Below are 25805 nucleotides of genomic sequence, written 5' to 3'. Positions count from 1 at the left end.
GCACTCTTAAGGTTTAAAAGATTTTTTAGCTTCTAAATGTCACAATTACCCTACAAAGTTCATTCAAAAACAGTATGCACACCGCTGCCCAACTTGAATTTCTTTTCTCCTTTGACTGAGATCTTCCATTTTTCATTTTATTTGCAATTCCTCCCAGATATCTGCCACTCGGTATGAGGAAATTAGAATATTTAAAGCCATAACTTTGACCTGCTGACCTGTGTAAGACTACGATCAGTTTCACAGAGTGTCTTTTTTTTCCAAATAGTCATAATTTTTTTTAAATATACTTTTCAATTAGCAAAACATGTAGACATTCCCCCCCCCCCCACAAAGTTTTAGATGAGGACCAAAATTTACAGACACTAAATTTCTGCCATGTGATAAACTGTAGACTAATTCCAGTGCTACATTTACCTTAGCCTCTATGTTTCTGCAGGGGAAACAAACTGAAGGATGTTGGCACAACAGCTATGGGGTTTGCTCAACATCCTGTGCTTTTTGTGGAAAAACACAGTTCTGGTGCCTTCTGCACTAAGATCAGATATTACTATCCTGTCCTTAAACATTTTATTCTGGTTTCCAAACAAGAATTAGGCCAATTATAGCATTCTAAGAATGTCATAATTACTAAAAGCACTGCTTAACAACAAAAATACCAAAATCTTAATATTAAAAAAAAATCCACTGCATTAATAAATGACTTAGTATTGAATGATAGATTATATTCATAACTAAATATGAAGAATCTGTATTTCCTAAGCCGTTACACACTTTTCCATTCCAACAGAAGTCTGACGAAACAGATTTAAATTCTGAAACCCATTACGAAAGAAGAGAAAGAGACCATCAGTCTACACCAAAGAGAGCTTTGAAAAACAAAAAGTGCCCTTGAAATCAAAACAAAAAACAATGGTTTAACATCTAACTCCATCTATTTAGAAAGGATCACGGTGACTTCACAAATATGCCTGTCCTGCTCTTATTATAGAAAGAAGCTGAAGAGATGCAAGCTGCTACATTTTTTGATAGTATAAAGTACTAGTCTTAAGGGCAGCATATGTAAGAAATCTCAGAACCCACTTTGTCCATTAAATTATACAAGATGCTACAGCTTTCTCTGCCTCAATCAAACACATATTTCCAATTAGATTGAAAACCATTAACATAAGGAATGGAAGAGGACTGTCCCAAGTTCAAAAAAGGGGAGAGGAATAAACCAGGTATCTACAAGTCAGTTAGGAGGGTCTATCGTCTACAGGTGGGTCGGTAACCAGAGGACACAGATTTAAGATAATTGGCAAACGAACCGGGGGGAGATAAGGAGAAATTTTTTACTCAGCGAGTTGTTATGATTTGGAATGCACTGACTGAAAGGGTGATGAAAGCAGATTCAGTAGTAACTTTCAAAAGGGAATTGGATATATACCTGAAAAGGAAAAATTTGCAGGGCTATGGGGAAAGAGTCGGGGAGTGGAACTAATTGGATAGCTCTTTCTAAGAGCCAGCACAAGCACAATAGAATCATACAGCACAGAAGGAGGCTATGATAAGTATCAACTTGGATCAGTGGTAGCACTGATTCCTGAGTCAGGTGGTTTTGGATTCACCCCACTCCAGGACTTCAGCTCGTGAGCTAGACTGACATTTCAGAGCAGTACTCGACAGCGTCCTGCACTTTGGGATGAAAGACAAAGCTCTCCACTATTGCAAAGTACTCCTGAGAATTGGCAAATGTGAACTACAACCAGCTATGTGACTCAAAATTGTAACAATCTGGTACAGATCATTTGGAAGCTTACAAACAAGATAAGTAGTTCCAATCATTTGCACTAAATATATTTAAATAATCACTTCCATATTATTCCTACGAGGGGGAAAGGAAGGGCATCCAAAGCTAGAGCTCCTTGAATGACTGAAGATATAGCAGGTTAAACTGGTTAATCCCCTAAAATGGGCACAAGGATCGTGGTGCGCTCGCGCTTGGTTGTTGAGATGCAGGCAGCACATAATATTAGTGCACCTCCCCTTTAAGAGGTGCTAGCTACTTGGGCTATCTGGGCCCCCTGCTGGTGAGCAGCCACTCAACAGTGCCTAGCTGCTCGCAGCAATCATAGAAATCATCAGATGCAGGTCCCATCTTTATGTTTACAAACTGCTGAGTTCCTTCAAAACATTGAATAAAGGTTGCTCAGCACTACACCCCCATCACCCACCTACCAACAAATTCTTTCAATCAGTAATCAAATCTTCCAATTCGATGCTTCATCTCACCCTCACACATTACCACTGTTGCATGCCGCACACCCACAACTCACACACACTGATAGCTATTCAACCATGACAGCCACATCACCCAAACATTTTGCAGGACACTCACTGACACACGTCCTGCTTTTTTGCAGGAGAAGGTGGCGCATAACAGAAGGCAGCAAGTGGCAGTGGCTCCATGGAACATGAACCTGCTGTCCTCTCTCAGGATGATGTGGAGATGCCGGTGATGGACTGGGGTTAACAAATGTAAGGAATCTTACAACACCAGGTTATAGTCCAACAATTTTATTTTAAAATCACAAGCTTTCGGAGATTATCCCCTTCGTCCACATCATGGCTCTCTCAGGATGACAGCATTTGTGTCCCACCCCTTCCACTCTGCCAGTGCCCTTGCTGTTGCCTGTCAGTTAGCCAGCCTACTTCCTATAGGGTATTGAAACTTTGTTATAGGAACATAGGAAGATAGAAACAGGAGTAGGCAAATTAGCCCCTCGAGCCTGTTCAGTCATTCAATGAGATCATGGCTGATCTGTGACCTAACTCCATATACGCACTTTAGCCGCATAGCCCTTACTTTGGCAGGAAAAATCAGAGAGCAAGTTATTATCTTAATGGCGAGAAACTGGAAAGTACTGCAGTACAAAGGGATCTGGGGGTACTGGTGCAAGAAAATCAAAAAGTTAGTATGCAGGTGCAGCAGGTGATCAAGAAGGCCAACGGAATGTTGGCTTTTATTGCTAGGGGGATAGAATATAAAAACAGGGAGGTATTGCTGCAGTTATATAAGGTATTGGTGAGACCGCACCTGGAATACTGCATACAGTTTTGGTCTCCATACTTAAAGAAAAGACATACTTGCTCTCGAGGCAGTACAAAGAAGGTTCACTCGGTTAATCCCGGGGATGAGGGGGCGGACATATGAGGAGAGGTTGAATAGATTGGGACTCTACTCATTGGAGTTCAGAAGAATGAGAGGCGATCTTATTGAAACATATAAGATTGTGAAGGGGCTTGATCGGGTGGATGCGGTAAGGATGTTCCCAAGGATGGGTGAAACTAGAACTAGGGGGCATAATCTTAGAATAAGGGGCTGCTCTTTCAAAACTGAGATGAGGAAAAACTTCTTCACTCAGAGGGTGGTAGGTCTGTGGAATTTGCTGCCCCAGGAAAATGTGGAAGCTACATCATTAAATAAATTTAAAACAGAAATAGATAGTTTCCTAGAAGTAAAGGGAATTAGGGGTTACGGGGAGCAGGCAGGAAATTGGACATGAATTTAGATTTGAGGTTAGGATCAGATCAGCCATGATCTTATTGAATGGCGGAGCAGGCTCGAGGGGCCGATTGGCCTACTCCTGCTCCTATTTCTTATGTTCTTATGTTCTTAATACCTTTTGGTTAACAAAAATCTATCAATCTCAGATTTAAAATAAACAATTGAGCTAGCATCAACTGCCATTTGGGGAAGAGAGTTCCAAACTTCTACCACCCTTTGCGTGTAGAAGCGTTTCCTAACTTCACTCCTGAAAGTCCTGGCCCTAATTTTTAGGCTATGTCCCCTCATCCTAGTATTCAAGTATAGGAGACCCCAAAAACAGGTACAAATGCATCAGCAGCCAGAAGCAATAATCCAGCAATTGACCTGTAACTCCTGCATGATCCCTTTAAACAACGCTGGTGGAGGCTCCTCCAGGCCATTTAAGACCTGTTCAGCTGTACGAGGTTAAGACAGTGCGTTGGCTGGAGCATGGAGTTCCAAAATCGCATCAGTCCCTTTAAATCAGCATTGCACAATGATCTACCGCATAATCTCCCTATTTTACATGCTGCTGGCATTCGTTAACTGCCTTTACCAATATGGTGTCCTGCACACATCACGTCAGAATTGTGCATGTGCATTGCGGATGCCATTTTGGTTCCTTAGGAGTCCACGTATCGCCTACACAACGGGCGCTACGTGGCCCAATTTATCCCCCACTGAGATTAAAATGAACTAGAAAAAGGAGGCTTACGATAAACGTCAGGTTCATAATTCAGGAGAATCAAACTGAATACAGACAGTACAGAGGAGTACTGAAAAAGGAAACGAGGGGCAAAGAGAATGCATGAGAATAGATTAGCGGGTAACATAAAAGGGAACCCAGTAGTCTTTTATAAACATATAAATAGTAAAAGGGTAGTCAAAGGAAGGGTGGGGCTGATTAGGGACCAAAAAGGAGATTTTTTTGTGGAGGCAGAGGGGATAGGTGAGGTACTAAATGAGTACTTCACATCTGTCTTCACTAAAGAAGAGGATGCTGCCAATGTCACAGTAAAGGAAGAGGTAGAAGAGAAATTGGATAAGATAAAAATAGATAAAGAGGAGGTACTTAAAAGATTGACAACGCTCAAAAGTAGAAAAGACATCCGGTCCAATGGAATGCATCCAAGGTTACTGAGGGAAGTACGGGAAATTGCAGAGGTACTGGCCACAATCCGTTGTTTAAAAAGGGAGCGAGGGATAGACCGAGTAATTACAGGCCAGTCAGTCTAACATCGGTGCTGTACAAATTATTGGAATCAATTCTGAGGGACAGGATAAGCCGTCACTTAGAAAGGTATGGAGTAATCAAGGACAGTCAGCATGGATTTGTTAAGGGAAGGTTGTGTCCGACTAACTTGATTGAATTTTTTGAGGCGGTAACAAGGAGGGTAGATGAGGGTAGTGCATTTGATGTAGTCTACATGGATTTTAACAAGGCTTTTGACAAGGTCCCACATGGTAGACTGGTCAAAAAAGTACAAGCCCATGGGATCCCAAGGGAAAGTGGCAAGTTGGATTCAAAATTGGCTCAGTGACAGGAAGCAAAGGGTAATGGTCCACAGGTGTTTTTGTGACTGGAAGGATGTTTCCAGTGGGGTCCCGCAAGGCTCAGTACTAGGTCCCTTGCTTTTTGTGGTATATATTAATCATTTAGAATTAAATGTAGGGGGCATGATTAAGAAGTCTGCAGATGATACAAAAATTGACCGTGTGGTTGATAGTGAGGAGGAAAGCTGTAGACTGCAGGAAGATATCAATGGACTGGTCAGGTGGGCAGAAAAGTGGCAAATGGAATTCAATCCAGAGAAATGTGAGGTAACGCATTTGGGGAGGGCAAACAAGGCAAAGGAATACACAATAAATGGGGGGATAATGAGAGGTGTAGAGGAAGTGAGGGACCTTGGAGTGCATGTCCACAGATCCATGAAGGTAGCAGGGCAGGTAGATAAAGTGGTTAAGGAGTCATACGGGATACCTTCCTTTGGTAGCCTACGCACAGAATATAAGAGCAGGGAGGTTATACTGGAACTGTATAAAACACTAGTTAGGCCACAGCTAGATACTGTGTACAGTTCTGGTCACCACATTACAGGAAAGTTGTGACTGCACTAGAGAGGGTACAGAGGAGAATTACGAGGATGCTGCCAGGACTGGAGAATTTTAGCCATGAAGAAAGACTGGATAGGCTGGGATTGTTTTCCTTGGAACAGAGGAGGCTGAGGGATGATTTAATTGTACAAAATTATGAGGGGCCTAGATAGAGTGGATAGGGAGGACCTATTTCCCTTAGCAGAGAGGTCAATAACCAGGGGCCAAAGATTTAAAGTGATTGGTAGAAGGGTTAGAGCGGAACTGAGGTAAAGTTTTCTCACCCAGAGGGTGGTGGGGGTCTGGAACTCACTACCTGAAAGGGTGGTAGAGGCAGAAACCCTCAACTCATTTTAAAAGTAACTGGATGTGCACCTGAAGTGCCGTAACCTACATGGCTTCGGACCAAATGATGGAAAGTTGACTTCGGCTGGGTTTTCAGCCGGCACGGACACGATGGGCCGAATGACCGCCTTCTGTGCCGTAAATTTTCTATGATTTTATGAATCTTCCCATATCTAAGGAGGATTGGAATGGTGCCAGAGGACTGGAGGATTGCAAATGTTACACCCCTGTTCAAAAAGGGGAGTGGGATAAATCCGGCAACTACAGGCCAGTGAGCCTAATGTTGGTGGTGGGGAAACTTTTAGAGGCAATAATCTGGGATAAAATTAATTGGCACTTAAAAAATGAGTTAATAAATGAAAGCCAGCACAGATTTGTTAAAGGCAAATCGTGTTTGACTAACTTGATTGAGTTCTTTGATGAAGTAACAGAGAAGGTTGATGAGGGTAGTGTGGTTCATCTTGTGCATATGGACTTTCAAAAAGCGTTTGATAAAGTACCACATAATAGACCCATTAGCAAAATTGAAGCCCATGGGATTAAAGGGGCAGTGGCTACGTAATTGGCTAAGGGACAGAAAGTAGAGAGTAGTGGTGAACAGTTGGTTTTTAGACTGGAGGGAAGTGTGCAGCGGTGTCTCCCAGGGGTCAGTGTTGGGACCACTACTCTTTTTGATATTTATTAATGGCCTGGACTTGGGCATACAGGGCATCATTTCAAAGTTTGCAGATGACACGAAACTCAGAAATGTAGTAAACTGTGAGGACGATAGTAACGGACTCCAGGACAACACAGACAGACTGGTGAAATGGGCAGACATGTGGCAGGTGAAATGGGCAGACATGTGGCAGGTGAAATTTAAAACAGAGAAGTGTGAAGTGATACATTTTGGTAGGAAGAATGAGGAGAGGCAATATAAACTAAATGGTACAATTTTAAAGGGGGTGCAGGATCAGAGTGACCTGGGGATGTACATACACAAGTCTTTGAAGGTGGCAGGACAAGTTGAGAAGGCTGTTAAAAAGGCATACGGGATCCTTGGCTTTATAAATAGAGGCATAGACTACAAAAGCAAGGACATCTTTCTAAACCTTTATAAAACACTGGATAGACCACAGCTGGAGTACTGTGGCCAATTCTCAGCACCACACTTTAGGAAGGTGTCAAGACCTTCGAGAGGGTGCAGAGGAGATTTACTAGAATGGTACCAGGGATGAAAAACTTCAGTTACGTGGTGAGACTAGAGAAATTGTGATTGTTCTCCTTAAAGCAGAGGAGGATAAGGGGAGATTTGATAGAGGTGTTCAAAATCATGATGGGTTTTGAGGGTAAATAAGGAGAATCTATTTCCAGTGGAAGAACAGTCAGTAAACTGAGGATGCAGATTTAAGGTAATTGGGAAAGGAACCAAAGACAAAATGAGGAAAACATTTTTTGCACGCGAGTTATGATCTGAAATACACTACCTGAAAGGGTGGTGGAAGCAGATTCAATAATAACTTTTAAAAGGGAATTGGATAAATACTTGAAGGGGGGAAATTTGCAGGGCTATGGGGAAAGAGCAGGTGAGTAGGACTAATTGGATAGCTCTTTCAAAGAGCCGGCACAGTCACAATGGGCCTCCTTCTGTGCTGTATCATTCTATGAAAAGGAGGTATTTTTAGACAGCGTTTTCTAAAAATCATTGTACTATTGGAAAGTATTGCAGCAATTTTTTTTAAAATGTGCATTAAACACATAACATGTAGCCTGACAAACTGATACATTGTTTAAAAAAACAATCACATAATTCTTACACTGAAGAACTCCACTGATGTGCCACAAAGATAAAGGGCCCGATTTTAGCAGGGCTGCGGGTTCTCGGCGGGTGGTCTATCGGGCGCGTGGAAAACGCGGCCGGTGAATTGAGTGCGTCCCCTGCGCGATCACAGGATAATTGAGGTCATTAAGCTGTAGTTACGGGTTCTCCGCTTCTCAGCTGCGCGCCGGCAGCCTGCGCATGCACAGTGACGTCTGAGCGATGGTGGAGCTCTATTTAAAGGGGCAGTCCACCAATGCCCCTCCAGCTGCAAACAAGAAGTAGCGCAACATGGAGCAACCCAGGGGTAAGGCTGCCCCACGATTCTCTGACCACGCACTCCAGCTGCTGCTGGACGGGGTAAGGAGGAGGAGGGAGACGTTGTTCCCCAGCGACGGAAGGAAGTGCCCTGGCTCCGCCACCAGGAAGGCACGGGCGGAGGTGGCCGCGGAGGTTAGCAGCAGGGGCAACACCTCCAGAACATGGATCCAGTGTCGGAAGAGATTCAATGACCTCACTAGGTCCGGCAAAGTGAGTACACTAACGCACTCTGCGTCACTCCGTCTTCCACATCACCTCAAAGACCTCACAACCCCTTCTGCACTGCCACCACAGCGCTCCCGCATCAATCCTCACAGCCACTCAACTATCATCCTCACCGTGCCTGCACGTACCCACCGTCCCTGTCCCCATTCGAACACTACCACACACCCCAATCCCCATACAATGGGATGGGGAAGAGGCACACGCATCCTCCCATCCATCTGCCACACGCTCAACCCACCCACACCAATGCTTGAAGCGTCTCACAATGCAATCATCACTCAATCACGCATCTGTGTTTTGCCTTGACAGGAGAAGAGATGCAAGAACGCCCGGGAAAGGGCACGCACCGGAGGGGGCCCGCCACACCAGGTGGTTCTGACGGACGCAGAGGTGGACGCGTTGGAGATCAGTCACACGCTACATTGCCTGTCCGTGGCGGATGGCGAGGCTGGGGCTGCAGAAACATCCGGTAAGGGAAAGCTGACACTCAGCACTCATGATCGCGAATGATCTTAGCATCACTTGGCATCTGCCGCACCGCAACATTTGTCCACATGCCTGATATTGCCCTCTGTTCTCTTGCAGGGCCGTCTGCGAACGCCGTGTCTGTGGAGGGCGATTCCTCAGAGGACATGCCGGTCTCTGAGGATCCATCGTCACATATGAGCCAAGCATCCAACAGCGCAGATACACACACCTCGGTGGGTCCCCCTCCTCAATTAGTTGGGATTGCACATGGTGAGTCACTGCGCACATGTGAGCATGAGCAGACCCTGGTGGCAGGGGCAGCCGTGGAGAGTCCGCGTCGGTGAGAGCACTCTTCTCCAGGCTCTGCTCAGCCGGACCCAGATGCTGAACACAGGGGGCCACCAGTCAAAAGGAGAGTCGTCGAGGGGCACCAGCACATTGCTGAGGTACTGGGAGAGGTGCCACGCGCACTGTCCACAATCGCGCAGGTGATGGAGGAGTCCAACTCCTGCATGCGGGCAATGGTGGCGCAAGTACAGGAGGGTATCGGCGACATAGTGTCGCGGGTAGGTGCGGGAACGTCTGCGGTGGAGGACAGGCTAGCCTCCCTCGAGCGTCACGCACAGCTCAACATTGAGTCCATGCAGGCCCTGACAACGGCTGTTCAGATTCAGGGTGAGCAACATTCTGCCGCCATAAACAGGCTGACAGATACATTGGAGGTGGCCTTGCAAGGTCTCACACAGGTCATCCAAACTGCCGTCCAGCAGGGTGGAAGGGGTGATGTGGGCCTAGGCCATGAGAGGGAAGATGGTGAACGGGAACATGGAAGTGGGGACGCTACTCAAGGTGCCCCCACATCTCACCCGTTGCCCCCCTCTCAACCAGGACCTGCAATGGTGCCTCCTCTCCAGGTGGCCGAGTCTGCCCCGGCACAGGTGCAGGAGGAGCAGTCTGTGGAGGTGCCCTCATGGGCACCGAAACCCAGGGGGCGTCGGCCCAAAGCATCTACCCGGTCAGGGCACGAACAAGAGCAACCTGCCACTACCTCTACTGGAGCCACAGGGGGAGCACCACGTAGGGGTTCCCGCAAACGTAAGGCAAAGGTGTTATGAACACAAAGGGAATGCACCAGGGTGTATGACAATTTGTTATGTTTTTATTTATAGTCATTGACTGCACATACACAATAAACACAATTGTTCTCACCACTGCTGCCACCTCTTATCCATTCTTCAGCGGCTTGTGCAATCGGTCCCTTCCGTGCGGCTCATCATGACAACGAACACCTGGTCCCACCCACAGGGCACACTACAGTGGGTGCAGGAGTAATGGCACCACTCTTCTGTGGAGGGGGCTGGTATGGCCCCTCGTCTGTGCAGGTGAGGAGATGTGACTGCCTCAGACATTCTGATGTTAGGAGAACCGTTGACATACGAGTGCCTCCCTGGCCTGACGAGCATCCAGGTGAGCCGGTGTTTGGCCCATGGGTCATTCCTCCTCCTCTCGCTCGTCCTCCTCCACCTCCTCCTCCTCCTCCACCTCCTCCTCCTCCTCCACCTCCTCCTCCTCCTCCACCTCCTCCTCCTCCACCTCCTCCTCCTCCACCTCCTCCTCCTCCACCTCCTCCTCCTCCTCCACCTCCTCCTCCTCCACCTCCTCCTCCTCCACCTCCTCCTCCTCCACCTCCTCCTCCTCCTCCACCTCCACCTCCACCTCCTCCACCTCCACCTCCTCCACCTCCACCTCCTCCTCCTCCTCCACCTCCTCCTCCACCTCCGCATCGTCGTCCTCAATGTGGGTGGCGGGTGTGCATGGGGCCTCCTCCAGCAGCACCCCTCTCTGTTGTGCCATGTTGTGCAGGGCACAGCAGACAACTATAATTCGTCCCACTCTGAGTGGCGCGTATTGGAGCGCTCCCCCAGAACGATCAAGGCACCTGAAGCGCATCTTGAGCAGCCCTATAGCCTGCTCAATTGCAGACCTGGTAGCAATGTGGCTGTCATTATATCGACGCTGCGGCTCGGTGATGGGGTTCCTCAGGGGTGTCATAAGCCACGTGTGCAGGGGATATCCCTTGTCGCCGAGGAGCCAGCCGTTGCCGGTGTTGGGTGCGTGGAAGAGGGGCGGGACGGTGGACTCCCTGAGGACGAAGGCATCGTGGCAGCTGCCAGGGTATCTGGCGCACACGTGTAGGAATCTCTGGCGGTGGTCACAGATGAGCTGGGCGTTCATGGAGTGATACCCCTTCCTGTTGTTGAACAGCCCTGGCTCATGTGGAGGTGCCCGTATTGCTATGTGGGTGCAATTGATTACACCCTGCACCCGTGGGAAGCCAGCCACAGCATGGGATCCAACCGCCCTCTCCATCTGGCTGCGCTCATCCATGGCGAAGTTGATGTAGTGGGAGGCCCTGTGGAACAACTCATCGGTGACCTGCCTTATGCACTTGTGTGCAGACGACTGACAGACCCTGGTGATGTCCCCGGTGGCACCCTGGAAGGATCCGGAGGCGAAGAAGTTGAGGGCAGTGGTGACTTTGACGGCGACGGGTAAGAAGATGCTGCTCGGTCCATCCGGGAGCAGCTAGTCATTAAGGAGGCTGCAGATGTCGGCGACTACCTGGCGAGTGACTCTGAGCCTCCATATGCACTGCTCCTCAGAGAGGTCCATGAAGCTGAGCCTCGGTCTGTAGACCCTGTGCGGAGGGTAGTGCCTCCTGCGACGCATCTCTCTCTGCGGTTGCCCTCCCTCCTGCTGTGCAGATGTGCAGGTGCAGATGTGCCACAGCACCGTGTTGTGGGGCTCCACGTCTCTGAGGCGGACGGCGTGGACTGAGAGGCTGCTGGGGCTGGTGATGCTGTTCGTCCTCCGAGGATGTCAAGGCGGCCCCCATCTGGCAGGTGTAGGTCTGAGGGGTTGTGCACGGTAGGTAAGTGTGTCCTCGCACCGGGGTTGCGGTTCCACGTCGGTGAATCTTCTTGCTTGGAGGGGGGTGGTGGAGGGCAAGCGTTGCCCAATGTTACGGAGTGTCCTCCTGCGTTGGTGAAGGCTCTCCCCCCACCCCCACCTGTGGAATGCACCTTGCCAGCTGCCACAGGCTGCTGGCTGCAACACGTCCGTTTGGAGTGAGAGGGCCCGATTTTACCAGGCCTGCGGGTTTCCGGCGGGTTGGGTTTCGGAAGCGTGGCCTCCGCGCCCGGTGAAATTAGTGGGTTGTCCGCGCGATCGTAGCAGGCAACACACTAATTGGATCCACTTACCTGCTCTTCCGGGCTCCGCGCTGCTGGTCTGCGCGTCGGGTGGGCTGCGCATGCGCAGTACGATCTGTCAGCTGGAGGCTCTCTAGTTAAAGGGGCAGTCCTCCACTGACAGATGCTGCAACCAATAGAACACATTACAGCATGGAGCAGCCCAGGGGGAAGGCTGCTCCCAGTTGAATGATGCCTCACCCCAGGTATCATCAGATGGGGTGAGGAGGAGGGGGAGGACAGAGCTCTTCCACCCGGCGGGCAGGAGGAAGCGGCCTGCCTCTGCCACCAAGAAGGCCTGGCTCGAGGTGGCAGAGGAGGTCACCTGCACCACCAACATATCGCCCACCTGCATACAGTGCAGGAGGCGCTCCAATGACCGCAGTAGGTCAGCCACAGTGAGAACACGTAGTCGTTCCCCTACACTCCGTCTGCCACAACACTGCCCCCACCCCACATCTCCTTCGGCACTGCCAACACCACTCTGTCACATCACCCCTCATACCCACTCAAACCCCATCCTCATCTTACCTGCACCTACTCACCTCGCGAGTACTCACCCTGCCACTAACACGCAACCCAATCCTCATACAATCTCATGGCTTTATCCCATACGCACCCTCTCGTGCATCTCCCTCACGGCCAGCCTCACTCAACCTGCCACCACCTGTGCTGCAGCCACAGGGCATGCATCACATATGTGCAGTAGGCAGCGTAAGGCAAACGTGTCGTGAGCATGAAGGGGATGCACAAGGGTGTTTGAGGGTTTGTCATGGGTGTTACCTATATTGAATTTCAGAACAACTCACATCACACATTATATTGGCACCACCACTGCCATGTCTCCGCGAATCCTGTCTGTTTTGTGCAATAATGCCCGCTCCTGGGTATCACTATGAGGACCCACCACTGATGCCACCCATTGTGTTACTACAGTGTAGGTGCAGGTGTATTTGCAGGGCTCTTCTGCGCAGACGACTGAGAGCCATCGGCGGTGTACCCGGCTGCACCCTGGAAGGATGCGGAGGAGAAGTTTTGGAGGGCAGTGGTGACTTTGGCAGCGACAGGTAAGCAGATGGTGCTGGGGCCAGCCAGGAGCAGCTCGGCATGAAAGAGGCTGCAGATGTCCACGACTACATGTCGAGTGAATCTGCGCCTCCGTGTGCACTGCTGCTCAGAGAGGTCCAGGAAACTGAGCCTCGGTCTGTGGACCCTGTGGCGAGGGTAGTGCCCTCTGCGACGTGTCTCTCTCTGCGGTAGCCCTCCCTCCTGCTGTACAGGTGGATGTGTCACAGCACTCTGTTGTGGAGCTCCACGTGTCAGAGGTGGATGGCGAGGCTGGCGATGTTGTGCGCCCTCCGAGGAGGTCATGACTGCAGCTACGGCGGCCCCCATCCGCAATATGTACATCTGAGGGGGTCCGCAAGGTAGGCACATGTCTCCGGACCCCGGGGTGAGTGTGCAGGTTGGTGACTTTGACCGTCAGGAGGGGGGTGGTGGAGGCCACACTTTGTCCCAAGTGACAGAGTGGCCTCCTGCAATGGGTGAGGGTCTCCCCCCCCCCACCTGTCAAACGGACCTTTGCAGCTGCCACAGGCTGACGGCTGCAACACGTCCAGTTCAACTAGGACTGTTTCCCCCAGTGTGTAAAACAGTCCCATGTTTCTCCAAAATCACACACAGTCCCTTAATCAGGTCAGTTAATGACCTGAACAAGCAAAATAAATACACTCAAGTGGCATCCCGCTGGCTTTAATTGCCTGCGGGATTCCCACCAGCGGGGGCTGCGCAAGCACCCCCGCACGTCATCGGGGAACCCAGAAGTGGGCGGGATCGTGGCGCGATCCGGTCACGTGCCTGGATATCGGGATTTTCAGGGCCCCCCCCGCTGGAAACGCACACGAAACCCGCTGGTAAAATCGAGCCCAGAGTGTTTCCCCCAGTATGGAAAACAGTCTCAGTTCAAGGTAAAATCCCACCCTTCCTATTAAAACAGCTCAATCAGGTCAGTTAATGACCTGAAATAGCTAAATAAATACTGTCAAGTGGCATCCCGCTGGCTTTAATTGCCTGCGGGATTCCCACCAGCGGGGGCTGCGCGCGCACGCCGGCGCGTCCGTGGGGAACCCGGAAGTGGGCAGGATCGAGGCGGGCTCCGGTCCCGCTCCGGGATTCCCTGATTTTTGGCGTCCCACCCGCCGAGAACGCACCCGTTAGCGGGTGGTAAAATCGAGCCCAAAATATTGCAAAAACAAATTGCAACATCAACAAAATGATCGGGATATTGGCTTCTCAAAGGCACCAAGATGGCAAAGCACTGTTAGCAAATATTCATTTGCCTATTTTTACTTTATTAAAAAGGTATAAAAGAGAAAGATTAATGTATTACTTTAGTTCTACAGCTAGAGTTGACAATTCATCTGCAGTGCTAACAATATTTTGTGTGCAGTATTTCTACTGCCCTCTTCAAAAAGAGAATCAGCACTAATGTATGATTTCCACTCAAATGGAAATGGTCACAGGAAAATCTTTTCAAAATTGTAGGCCTCCCTAGACTGCATTTCCACTTCACATTTTAAAGTGAAAACTGTAACACAAATGCTTTAATAAATATCTTTATAAAAACATGTAAAATTTTCTTAGATGTAAAGACAGTACCAATATATCAAATTACAAAAATAGAGAATAATGGAAACCCATGAACAAATTGCAAGGCAGTAATCCAACTGAAGGATGTCATAAAGCACTTAGTTTAGATAATTTAAACTGAGACTATACTATCTTGAACTATTTTAATGGAGGCACTACCTCATTTAAAATAAAGGAATTAATGCTTTGCTAAAATAGTAGACAAAGGAATTTCATACAAATAGGTTAAATGTTTGTATGCTCATTTCGAAGGATCAGAAATGTTCCAATAAAATTCTAAAGTTCAGTATTTCAACCTGTCCAAAGTTAATACAGGCATTTTAGAAAATTAAAATGAGCAATGTGAGTCAATGTTATAGGGAATGTTAAACAAGATCTGCTATTTGGTTACTGGTAAGTATTCAAAAATAATGTGCGATAATTCATCTAAACAATACCTGTACATTAATTGTAAATGAAGTTGCATAACTATCACTGCATTGGCAATAGCTGATTTAAAAAACAACTAGCTCCAACGTGGCTACATATATGTTAAGATTGGACTAAGGGACTCAATCAATTCCCAAGATGCACCAAACTTGGGCAGATACCTAATGGATCACTGCCACATATATTTGCTCTTGGAGAATAGAAGAATGAAACATCTATTAGAAATGCCATTTAAGGAAGTATCTGTGTTTCCTTTGCTTATTTAATTGCATATAGTATGTAGCACATTTTGAGAAAAGTATAGAGTGGAAGCATATCCTACAACTTTCAAATCGAGAAGAACAGAGAAATCTAGGGTTACAGATATGCACGTCTTTAAAACTAGGATTGCTGGTGGGAAATAAAACATAAAAAGGAGTAAATAGGATTCCAGGTCTTAAAATTAATACCCATATCAATCAATGGAAGCATTGTAAAACAACCCATTATTCATATAATCTGTAAGTTTAAAGATATAAAAGTACATTTAAATTAGTAATTTGTAGTTAAGAAAAGCTAATGGTCGAACAGCGATTAAGTGCAATAGAATAAGATAACAAATATAGGGAGGTAATTTTTGGTACAGCTCTAATATAGAAAATATGTTAGTTGTCACGCAGTAGGGGTAAGAGAACAGTATAAAAGTGACAGACTGTAATGAGGATTAGGATGCAATGGGTTCGATCAACCTGAATACTAAGCTAAGAACTGTAAAGTGTTAAGAGCCCCTCGTCAGCATTGCCAGATGTGTGGTTGTAGTATTACTATAAAGAAAGACTTGCATTTATATAACACCTTTCATGACTTCAGGACATCCCAAAGCGCTTTACAGCCAATGAAGTACTTTTGCAGCATAGTCACTGTTGTAACGTAGGAAACACGATAGCCAATTTGTGTACAGAATGTCGCACAAAATGACTAGATAATCTGTTTTAGCGATGTTGGTTGAGGGATAAATGTTGGCCAGGACGCCGGGGCGAACTCTCCTACTCTTCTTCGAAATAGTGCAATGGGTGCTTTTACGTCCACCCGAGAGGGCAGACGGGGCCTCGGTTTAACGTCTCATCCAAAAGACGGCACCTCTGACAGTACAGTACTCCCTCAGTACTGCACTGGAGTATCAGCCTAGATTTTGTGTTCAAGTCTCTGGAGTGGGGCTTGAACCCACAACCTTTTGACCGATTGGCAAAACTGCTACCACTGAGCCACAGCTGACACCTCTTAAATTACACTATTTTAAGCATATGCCTAAGTTCTGCTACATGTACTATATACTTAACAAATCAATGAACACTTGACCTCAATGTTTCAAAAACCTTAATTGATTTTGAGGAATATTTGTAAATAAATACCATTGTCTAAAAAGCACTGACAGTCTAGCCAGAATTGGTGTGTGGTGGAGTCAGGGGAAAACAAAGATACTTGACTAGAAATGTGAGAATTTAAAGGGAGAATATCCCAGAAAGTGATTTTACTCCTGCGAATGGTAAGACTTCCTTTTTTTGTGGAGGTTGGACAAATGAGGAAAATTAGGTTATTAACTTAGCAAGACTATATTCTTCCCCTCAAAGTAAAAAATCTGTTTTGAGTCCAAGGTGTAATGATTACCAGCCATACAATTACAAAAATCAAAATTGAAAAAGATGGGCAAGGACAGAGTAGGTCACACTGCAAACTTCTGATAGGAGGTATAGGCCCATAAAACAAGTGTTTTGAGCTGAAGCTTCATCATACAAGGGGTAATGCTATCTCATTTTGGTTTCATCCACATATTTAGTTACTTTAAAAAAAGCTGGGAAACCTAATAAAACCCAGAAGCATCTCTACAGGTGCCTTATCTCTTCTTAGTGACCGGAATGCTGATAAAACTAAAAAAAAATGCCATCCCTTCTATTGTGGAAAGCAATAGATAAAACAGTACTGTCATGAATGTTTGTGCAAAGGCAAGAGCTAATGTATATTTTCTTCACTCAAAATTAATTTTCCTGATGGGCACAACACAGAAAAGAAAGTTTTAGAGTCATATTTTGTTGTGTAGCATATGTGGTTCACTTTACCTTGCTTAAATATTTTTGGGGATTGTATGTGATAGTAACACCAAAAAAGGTAGTGGCTATTACTCATTATTTATGTTGAAATTCTGTTTTGATAGCCTCCAAAGAACACTTTTATAAATACTTTTGCTTCAAATTATCTTACACACCCACATACACAATCAAGACCAGATGAAAAATGGTGTTACCTATAAGCACTTTTAATGAGTGCTTTGCACTGGTGCTGAATGCTCCCTGGCAAAAAGGACTTAGGGTTATGGAGAGATTAATAGATAGGCTTATAAAGAGAATACAGAGATCTTGGGTGGGGCTAAGATGTCATGATTGAGGTAGTCATACATGCACTGTGGAAGCAGCAGGCTAGATGGGCCAAGTAGCCTTTTCTCATGTTCTAATGCTTCTTTTGTCCATCAATTCTCTAAGCTGAGATGCTGGATTTCTAAGATTTTGTACTGGTGAAGGTGGGTGAAGATCCTAGCGTGGGTGCAAAATGTTTTGTGTAGTTGGGAACATCTCTCATAATTGAAACTCTTTCATTCATTATTCTCTTCTCCATCGTGTGAAATTTAAGACAAACATTTTTTTTTTAAAATACTCAATGGCAATTAGTTTGTATGTGAAATAACCATGGTTTAAAATGAATTTTCTCCAACTGAATCATCTTGATCTACTAGACATATGCTCTATAAAAGTATAAGGGCTCCAACACTAAAGATTTCAACATTAGCAATTTTTTGATTAGACCCAAAAATGTTTTAAATGCATATGGCAAAAAATTAGTATGTAATACACCATGAAACTATTAGGACATTTTGATACTTTGTGTGTGCAATATAAATATGTAACCTACATTTAGATGCTTTACCTACACAAAGTATGTCTAGATATTTACTATGATAACCATTAGTTAATACGTGAAGAATTCCTACTATTCCGTCTTTTCCAACATTTATGCAAAATTATTCCCATTAATTATGAGACAGAACTAAAATATTTGAAATAGACCCACTGATTCTCACTCACTTCCATGCAGTTTTGCTAATAAAATACCTGCAAAGATGGCAATGAAAAATGGGTTAAAGGATATGAAAAAATATGCAATAATTAGTACATATTTATAGTAACATTTATTACAAGATGATCCTTTAATAATTTAAAATAAATCCTTTTAATGCTAACAGACTGTCAACTGCAGAGAACAAGAACCATTTCCGCATACAACACAAAAATGGTTAGGTATGATAAATGTATTTTAATGAGAAGGAAAAAAGAGTTTAGAGGAGAGAAAAGGAAAAATAAATCACTCTGTAATCCCACAGAACACATTTCCAAGAGATGTGTCTTACTTGAGGATAGGGAAGACGAATGGTAGTAAAAGTTTGCATCCAACATTACAAATAAAAAGGGATGAAGCAAAGGATAATCTTTGCGGGAGAGGGGATAAAAAGCAAACATACCATTGGTTGGGTGTCGAGCAAATGAGATAGAAAATCGTTTTACAGCAGAACTGCGTGTGGCGTCTGAGAAAGAGAAAAACAGGTACCTGAAATTTATAACAGCTAGCAGAACAGGGTTTAAAAAAAAAGGATTAAAGTTAGGCTGCATGCAGGATTGTTTAGAGGGGAAAAAATAGTGAGAGTAAAAGTGTCAGCTGTTACAGATCCCTTGGCTATTACTGAGTGTTAAGTGCATATTGTAATTTAATGTTATTCACATAAAGGTAAAGAATTGCAAAGACCAAACAGATATATAGAGAGCACTTTGCCATTTCTTTCTCCTCTCCCCAGTTCTTACTCCTCTCCCCAGTTCTTACTCCTCTCCCCAGTTCTTACTCCTCTCCCCAGTTCTTACTCCTCTCCCCAGTTCTTAAAGGCCCTCTCCAAATCACCATTGTGCCTCAAATTACACCCTTCAATAGAAGCATGGACTGGCTACCTGATCTAATAAGTTGTTCATGCATTCTAACCTCACCTTTATTTAATAGGTCATGTGTTAATTTATCAGGAATTAATCAAATTCTTCACCACTGGTTTTTGAATTTTACAAATGAATGATGGAATGTAATCTTTCAGTTCACATATTCCAATAACTAGTACTGCAAGTCAAGTTTTTTTTTAATACAATGTTATAGTGATATCATGTATTAAATTTTACAACTGGTCTACTATTATTTGTGAAAAATAATAACCTTTGAAAAACTCAAGAGACTGTCGCTAATGCCAAAAGAAAAGTTGACCGTTTAATGATAAAAATTGGTAACATTTTAAAACTAAGGTGCATATATGTACCTGATGCAAATAAAACACTTTTGTATAAGAACTGTGCCTGAAGCATAGATTGGCAATTCACATATGGTACACTCTGAGCATGGGTTGGTCATCCAGGCTATCAGGTTTTGGAAAGGGAGAAATAGGATTCTGCTATTTTCATCACAGAATTCCAATATTTCTGAAAAAAGTGGCTACAGGTTTGTCTGTCGTGGTGTGTGCACATACCATCAAAGCAGCCAGATGATGTCAGCTTTTTACGATGCGCACGAGCATAATCCTGTAGGTTAGGCGCACTCGAGGAACCCCCAAGCACAGTAGTGCTAAACAGGCCTGCACAGTGAGACCCTAATGGGAGTTAGAGAAAACACATACAAACCAGGTGTTCTTTGTTCCAGAAGATGGATACATGCAGCATGCCTTAGAATTACGACAAGATCAATATCTACTGTTATTAGTATGGCAAATACATCAAGTTTTAGACAAGCCTTTATGTAAATACATCAGTTTAAAAAGGTACAAAGCTAAGACAGTTATATCTTTTATCATCAGATATTGAACAGTTAAACAGTTTCACCATTTAAAATGCTCTAATAATAGTTTAATAGTCTAGGTCATTTATGCAGGACATTTCTTTCTCCTCCTCCATACCCCCAGAAAAAATATCACGTAGAAATGTCTCAAAAGTATCAGATTCATCATGTCAATCACCTACAGTGTACTTGATCATCAACTAACCTTTAGAATATTAATATTCCTGCAAAAATATTGGGCCTAAACTCCATTCACATTTTTTGAGGGGGGAAATACACTGAATACTTCACATTTAATTTCACAAATTTCTCAAAACTGAAAAAAGTATCACCGTTGACATAAAATACAAGTAGCCAAAATAGGAAATCCAAGCCTTTGTACTTTATATAAATCAAGAGATAAAAGCACATGTATCAGAGTTTACTCCCAAATGCATGTTAACTGTTCAAATATCAACACAAAATTATGCTACAATTTTAAAACTTTTACTTTGTAACTATGTATGGCCATTTATGAAAAATGATCAGCTCCTCTTCAAAAATCTTTCCAAATGTAGAAATATTTGATGCTTTTAATCACTGAAACTGTACCAGAGAGAAAAAAATAAAGCAAGATCTTACAGCAAATACCAGTTACATAAAAAGCCACGGCTTGTTAAATCAATTTGCTGCATACCCATGCTTTATGCAAGTGACCTCAAAATTCAGTCACAATGTTACAGATTACTCACGTGGTGGTTGAATCTTTCAAATCAGACAGTTTTTAAATTCACCATGTTGTTTTATACATCTGAAACTTCAGAAACATTTCAATTCTGTATTCACAATTTGCACATGAATATGACTTTTTTGAATCCCAAAGTAAGCCAACAAAAGCCATTAAAAGCCATCATTAATCAAAAAATAAAACACAAATGCTGCTTATAATTCCTTCTGATACCTGCACAGATCAATTTAATTCTAAATACTAATCACCTCCTTTTAACAAAAACAGAAGTAGAAACAGTAGAGATTATTATTTAGCAGTTGGCCACGCATATTCAGCACTTACCAAGTCCAGTGTATTTCTGTTCTGCATAGGACCTTCGCAAAAGAGTATTGTTGTCTGAGAGAACCTGCACAGTAACAGTGAACAACATTTTGAATATATGAACGATTAAACAGAAAGAACAAAAAACAGCTTTTATACTAAGGCCTGCTTCAGTCAATCAGTGTTAATAAGCTGCATGATAAATGTTAGTGGAAACATATAGATGCAGACAATGATAGATCATGCAAAGTCCTTTAGCCTGAAATGAGTCCATTCCACCTACAATGTCCTTACAATGGGGTGAACATAGCAAACATTGGATTAACACACAGTGGTAAACACATGGGGAAAATATCAATCTACAATAGCATACAGGTACCACTCAACTGCTTTATTAGTTAACTATACTGCATCTGTCTCAATAAAAGCAAAAAGACACATACAAGTGTATTTGGGAGAATACATCTCTACTCCATGCAGGGGGCACAAGAGTACTTTTTGGACACTGCACATTCCTCATTAGTGTCTTACGTTGCAGTACCTCTTTTCATTTAAATTGCATTTTGTTTTTGGGGTCCCTAAATGTGAACATTTTTCATTCTTCAAACAGCTGCATCATAGAGTTTCTCAACTAAGAAAAGGTTTCAACTAATTTCCTCCAATGTGGCTTGCTTCAGCTGAAAAAGTGTGGTGATCCAAGGTGTGAGCATCTACCATGATCCTTACCAATCTAAATCTATTAACTGGCCAATGGCAACAGCATTTGCAGTAAAGTTTTTAAAACATTTGGATTTTTGTGGATAAACGTAGTTATGTACACTGGAATAGGAAATACTTGTACATGATGACAAGATATTTATTTTCAAATTTGGAAACAGGGATTGGGATGGCTACTGACCATTTACTGAAAGTATCCAAAAATGTGTTGGATGCATTGCAATGGCTTTTGGCCAAGTTGAACCAAGTACTCTAACTTTTTATAGGCAATTGGTAAAGCTGCATTTGGACTACTAAGAGCAGTTTTTAGCACTGTACCCTGAAAAGGATATTACTGCATTGGAGAAGGTTCAGAGAAACGTAATGAGGTTCACTTGATAGCTTATTCCACGTGGTGTGCTATTAAACCACATAGATGAGGACTGTCCCAAGTTGCATCTCTGGCCTGAAATGAACTCAACCATTTCAAGGCATCAGGGAGAATGCTGAATTCACAAGTTAAATCAGACAGGATCCTGTTCCTGAATATTACCCAGGGACCTTGCTGGTGCGTGTGTGCAGATATCAGGGTTATGTTCAGCAATGGTCCACTCAGTCAAATAAGCTGCCAACATTTACCATCTGGGTTCACATATGAGGCACAACCATTTGCTTAAGGTACCAGGGATATGCTGGGAACTGTGGAAATGTACTCCAGCAGAAATCAACATCCTCAAAAGAGGTGGAGAGAAAATTGTAAATAAAAAAACAAGAAGAAAGTAAAATTCACTGAACTGAATTAGTTTTCATTGAGGAAAGAACCGCAATTTTTAAGATAGAGGAGTGGATAATTTAGATGCAAGTAGGTTGTTTAATTTAGATTATGAACACAGAACCAAACAGCATGGTACAAAACTAAAACTGAACTTTTGATTAGAAGGAATTATCCCCCTCTCATGTACAGAATAGTGGGTATGTGTAACTGGTTCCCACCTAAAGGTATGTTAATTATACCTTTAAAAAAGAACTGGATGGATATCTGGTTAGAAACAGGTTTCAAGCTTATAAGGTTAAGTACATACAAATGATGGAGCGCTGAGTGGAACATAATGGTTCCTGAGCTGCTGGGACTTTGGCAATGTGATGCCCATAGGTTCAAGGATGCATAATGTAGGGTGCACGGTTAAATAGGTGAATTGAGTGTTGCTTGATTTACCTTTGTCTGGTGGGATAAGAGGGAATTTCAAGAACCTTTCCTCAGGAGATTAAATGAGTTGGATAAAGTTCATGGTAAGATTGGATTGTATATGATCTATGGAAGGAACAGGCTTGATGGTCCAAGTGCTCTTTTGTCGTTCCTTTTTTTAATGTTCTTATGTGAGACAGGCAATACCAGCTTTTCCCTCTTCTTGATTTGAAATCTTCCAGTGTCTAAAGTACTTTTGAGCAAGGCTGAGTTACACAGAGTTTCAAAAGGACAGGAAATTCTGTGACTCAAACCCATAGTTATCAGCTAAGGAGTAACTGTGCTGCAACTGCTAGGCTACCAGGCCATTTTTCACAGTGTATTTATTTAAGAGAGACTATCCACTGAAGTACATCTAATTTGGGCATTATGGAGTTCTGACTTAGGGGGTAATTTTAACCTAACTTGCCGGGCAGCAAACCCACGTAATCAGGTGGAACGCCAGTTTTACACCATGCTCAATCATAGAATGATGTAGCATAAAAGGGGGACAATCAGCCCATTGTACCTTTGCTGGATCTTTGACAGAGCTATCCAATTCGTCCCATTCCCCTGCCCTTATCCTATAACCCTGCAAAATTTTTCCCCTTCAAGTATTCATCCAATTCCCTTTTGAAAGTTATTATTGAATCTTCCACCATCCTTTCAGGCAGTGCATTCCAGATCATATCAACTCACTGTGTAAAAAAATTTCTCCTTATTTCACTTCTGGTTCTTTTGCCAATTACCTTAATTCTTTGTCCTCTGGTTACCGACCCTTCTGCCACTGGAAACAGTTTCTCTTTATTTACTCAATCAAAACCGTTTATGATTTTGAACGCCTCTATTAAATCTCCCCATAACCTTCCCTGCTCTAAGGAGAACAATACCAGCTTCTCCTTAGCCTAACATCAAAAGTGGGGAAAATGCTAGAGTCTATTATAAAAGATGTGATAACAGAACACTTGGAGGGCATTAACGGAATTGGACAAAGTCAGCATGGGTTTATGAAAGGGAAATCATGCTTAACAAATCTACTGGAGTTTTTTTTTGAGGATGTAACTAGTAGAATAGATGGGGAGAACCAGTGGATGTGGTGTATTTGGATTTTCAGAAGGCTTTTGATAAGGTCCCACACAAGAGGCTAGTGTGCAAAATTGAAGCACATGGGATTGGGGGGAATATACTGGCATGGATTGAGAATTGGTTGACAGACAGGAAACAGAGAGTAGGAATAAACGGGTCTTTTTCCGGGTGGCAGGCAGTGACTAGTGGGATTCTGCAGGGATCAATGCTTGGGCCCCAACTATTCACAATATATATTAACGATTTGGATGAGAGAACTAAATGTAACATTTCCAAATCTGCAGACGACCCAAGGCTGGGGTGGAATGTGAGCTGTGAGGAGGATGCAAAGAGGCTCCAATGTGATTTAGACAAGTTGGGTGAGTGGGCAAGAACATGGCAGATGCAGTATAACATGGATAAATGTGAGGTTATCCACTTTGGTTGTAAAAACAGATTATTATCTGAATGGTGATAGATTGGGAAAAGGGGAGGTGCAACGAGACCCAGGTGTCCTTGTACACCAGTCGCTGAAAGCGAGCATTCAGGTGCAGCAAGCAGTTAGGAAGGCGAATGGTATGTTGGCCTTCATTGCAAGAGGATTTGAGTACAGGAGCAGGGATGTCTTACTGCAGTTATACAGGGCCTTGGTGAGACCACATCTGGAGTATTGTGCGCAGTTTTGGTCTCCTTATCTGAGGAAGGATGTCCCTGCCATGGAGGGAGTGCAACAAAGGTTTACCAGACTGATTCCTGGGATGGCAGGACTGACGTATGAGGAGAGATTGGGTTGACTAGGCCTATATTCACTAGAGTTTAGAAGAATGAGAGGTGATCTCATCGAAACATATAAATTTCTAATAGGACTAGACAGACTAGATGCAGGGAGGATGTTCTTGATGGGTGGGGAGTCCAGAACCAAGGGTCACAGTCTCAGGATACGGGGTATGCCATTTAGAACAGAGATGAGGAGAAATTTCTTCACTCAGAGGGTGGTGAACCTGTGGAATTCTCTACCACAGAAGGCAGTGGAGGCCAAGTCATTAGATGTATTCAAGAAGGAGATAGATATATTTCTTAATGCTAAAGGGATCAAGGGATATGGGGAAAAAGCGGGAACAGGGTACTGAGTTAGACGATCAGCCATGATCATTTTGAATGGCGGAGTAGGCCCGAAGGGCCGAATGGCCTACTCTTGCTCTTATTTTCTATGTTTCTCCAGTCTCTCCACATAACTGAAGTCTTTCATCCCTGATACCATTGTAGTAAATCTCCTCTGCACTTTCTCTAAGGCCTTGACATCCTTCCTAAAGTATGGTGGCCAGAATTGAACATAATACTCCAGCTCGGGCCTAACTAGTGATCATAAAGGTTTAGCATAACTTCCTTGCTTTTGTAGTCTATGCCCCTGATTATAAAACCAAGGATCCCGTATGCTTTTATAACAGCTTTCTCAACTTGTCCTGTCACCTTCAAAGATTTGTGTATATACACCCCAGGTCCCTCTGTTTCTGCACCCCCTTTAAAATTGTATCATTTAATTTATATTGCCTCTCCTCATTGCCCCTATTGACTTCGACGGAGAGTAAAATTGAGTGAGGTATAAAACCAGTATTGCAACCAATCCCGACAGTTTCCCGATGGGTGGGTTAGGTTAAGTTAAAATTGGCCCCACTGTTTTCAAATATACTGATCAATGAACTTGGTACTGCAACATTCAAGTTAATAGAGAATGGACCTACCAA

The 25805-nt window shown here is 44.1% G+C and overlaps 1 protein-coding gene across 1 annotated transcript in view; it reads right to left on the bottom strand.

Annotated features, from left to right (window-relative positions):
• The window catches only part of ppip5k2 (diphosphoinositol pentakisphosphate kinase 2), a 159086-nt gene that overhangs the window by 14435 nt on the left and 118846 nt on the right, over positions 1-25805 (bottom strand). The window contains exon 25 of the mRNA XM_067982914.1: positions 21096-21159. Coding sequence (XP_067839015.1) covers positions 21096-21159 — 64 coding nt within the window. The remainder of the gene's footprint in view (positions 1-21095; positions 21160-25805) is intronic.

The sequence above is a fragment of the Heptranchias perlo genome, chromosome 4 (assembly GCF_035084215.1).
Source record: "Heptranchias perlo isolate sHepPer1 chromosome 4, sHepPer1.hap1, whole genome shotgun sequence".
Taxonomy (NCBI): domain Eukaryota; kingdom Metazoa; phylum Chordata; class Chondrichthyes; order Hexanchiformes; family Hexanchidae; genus Heptranchias; species Heptranchias perlo.
This window is presented reverse-complemented; position numbering and strand designations above follow the sequence as displayed.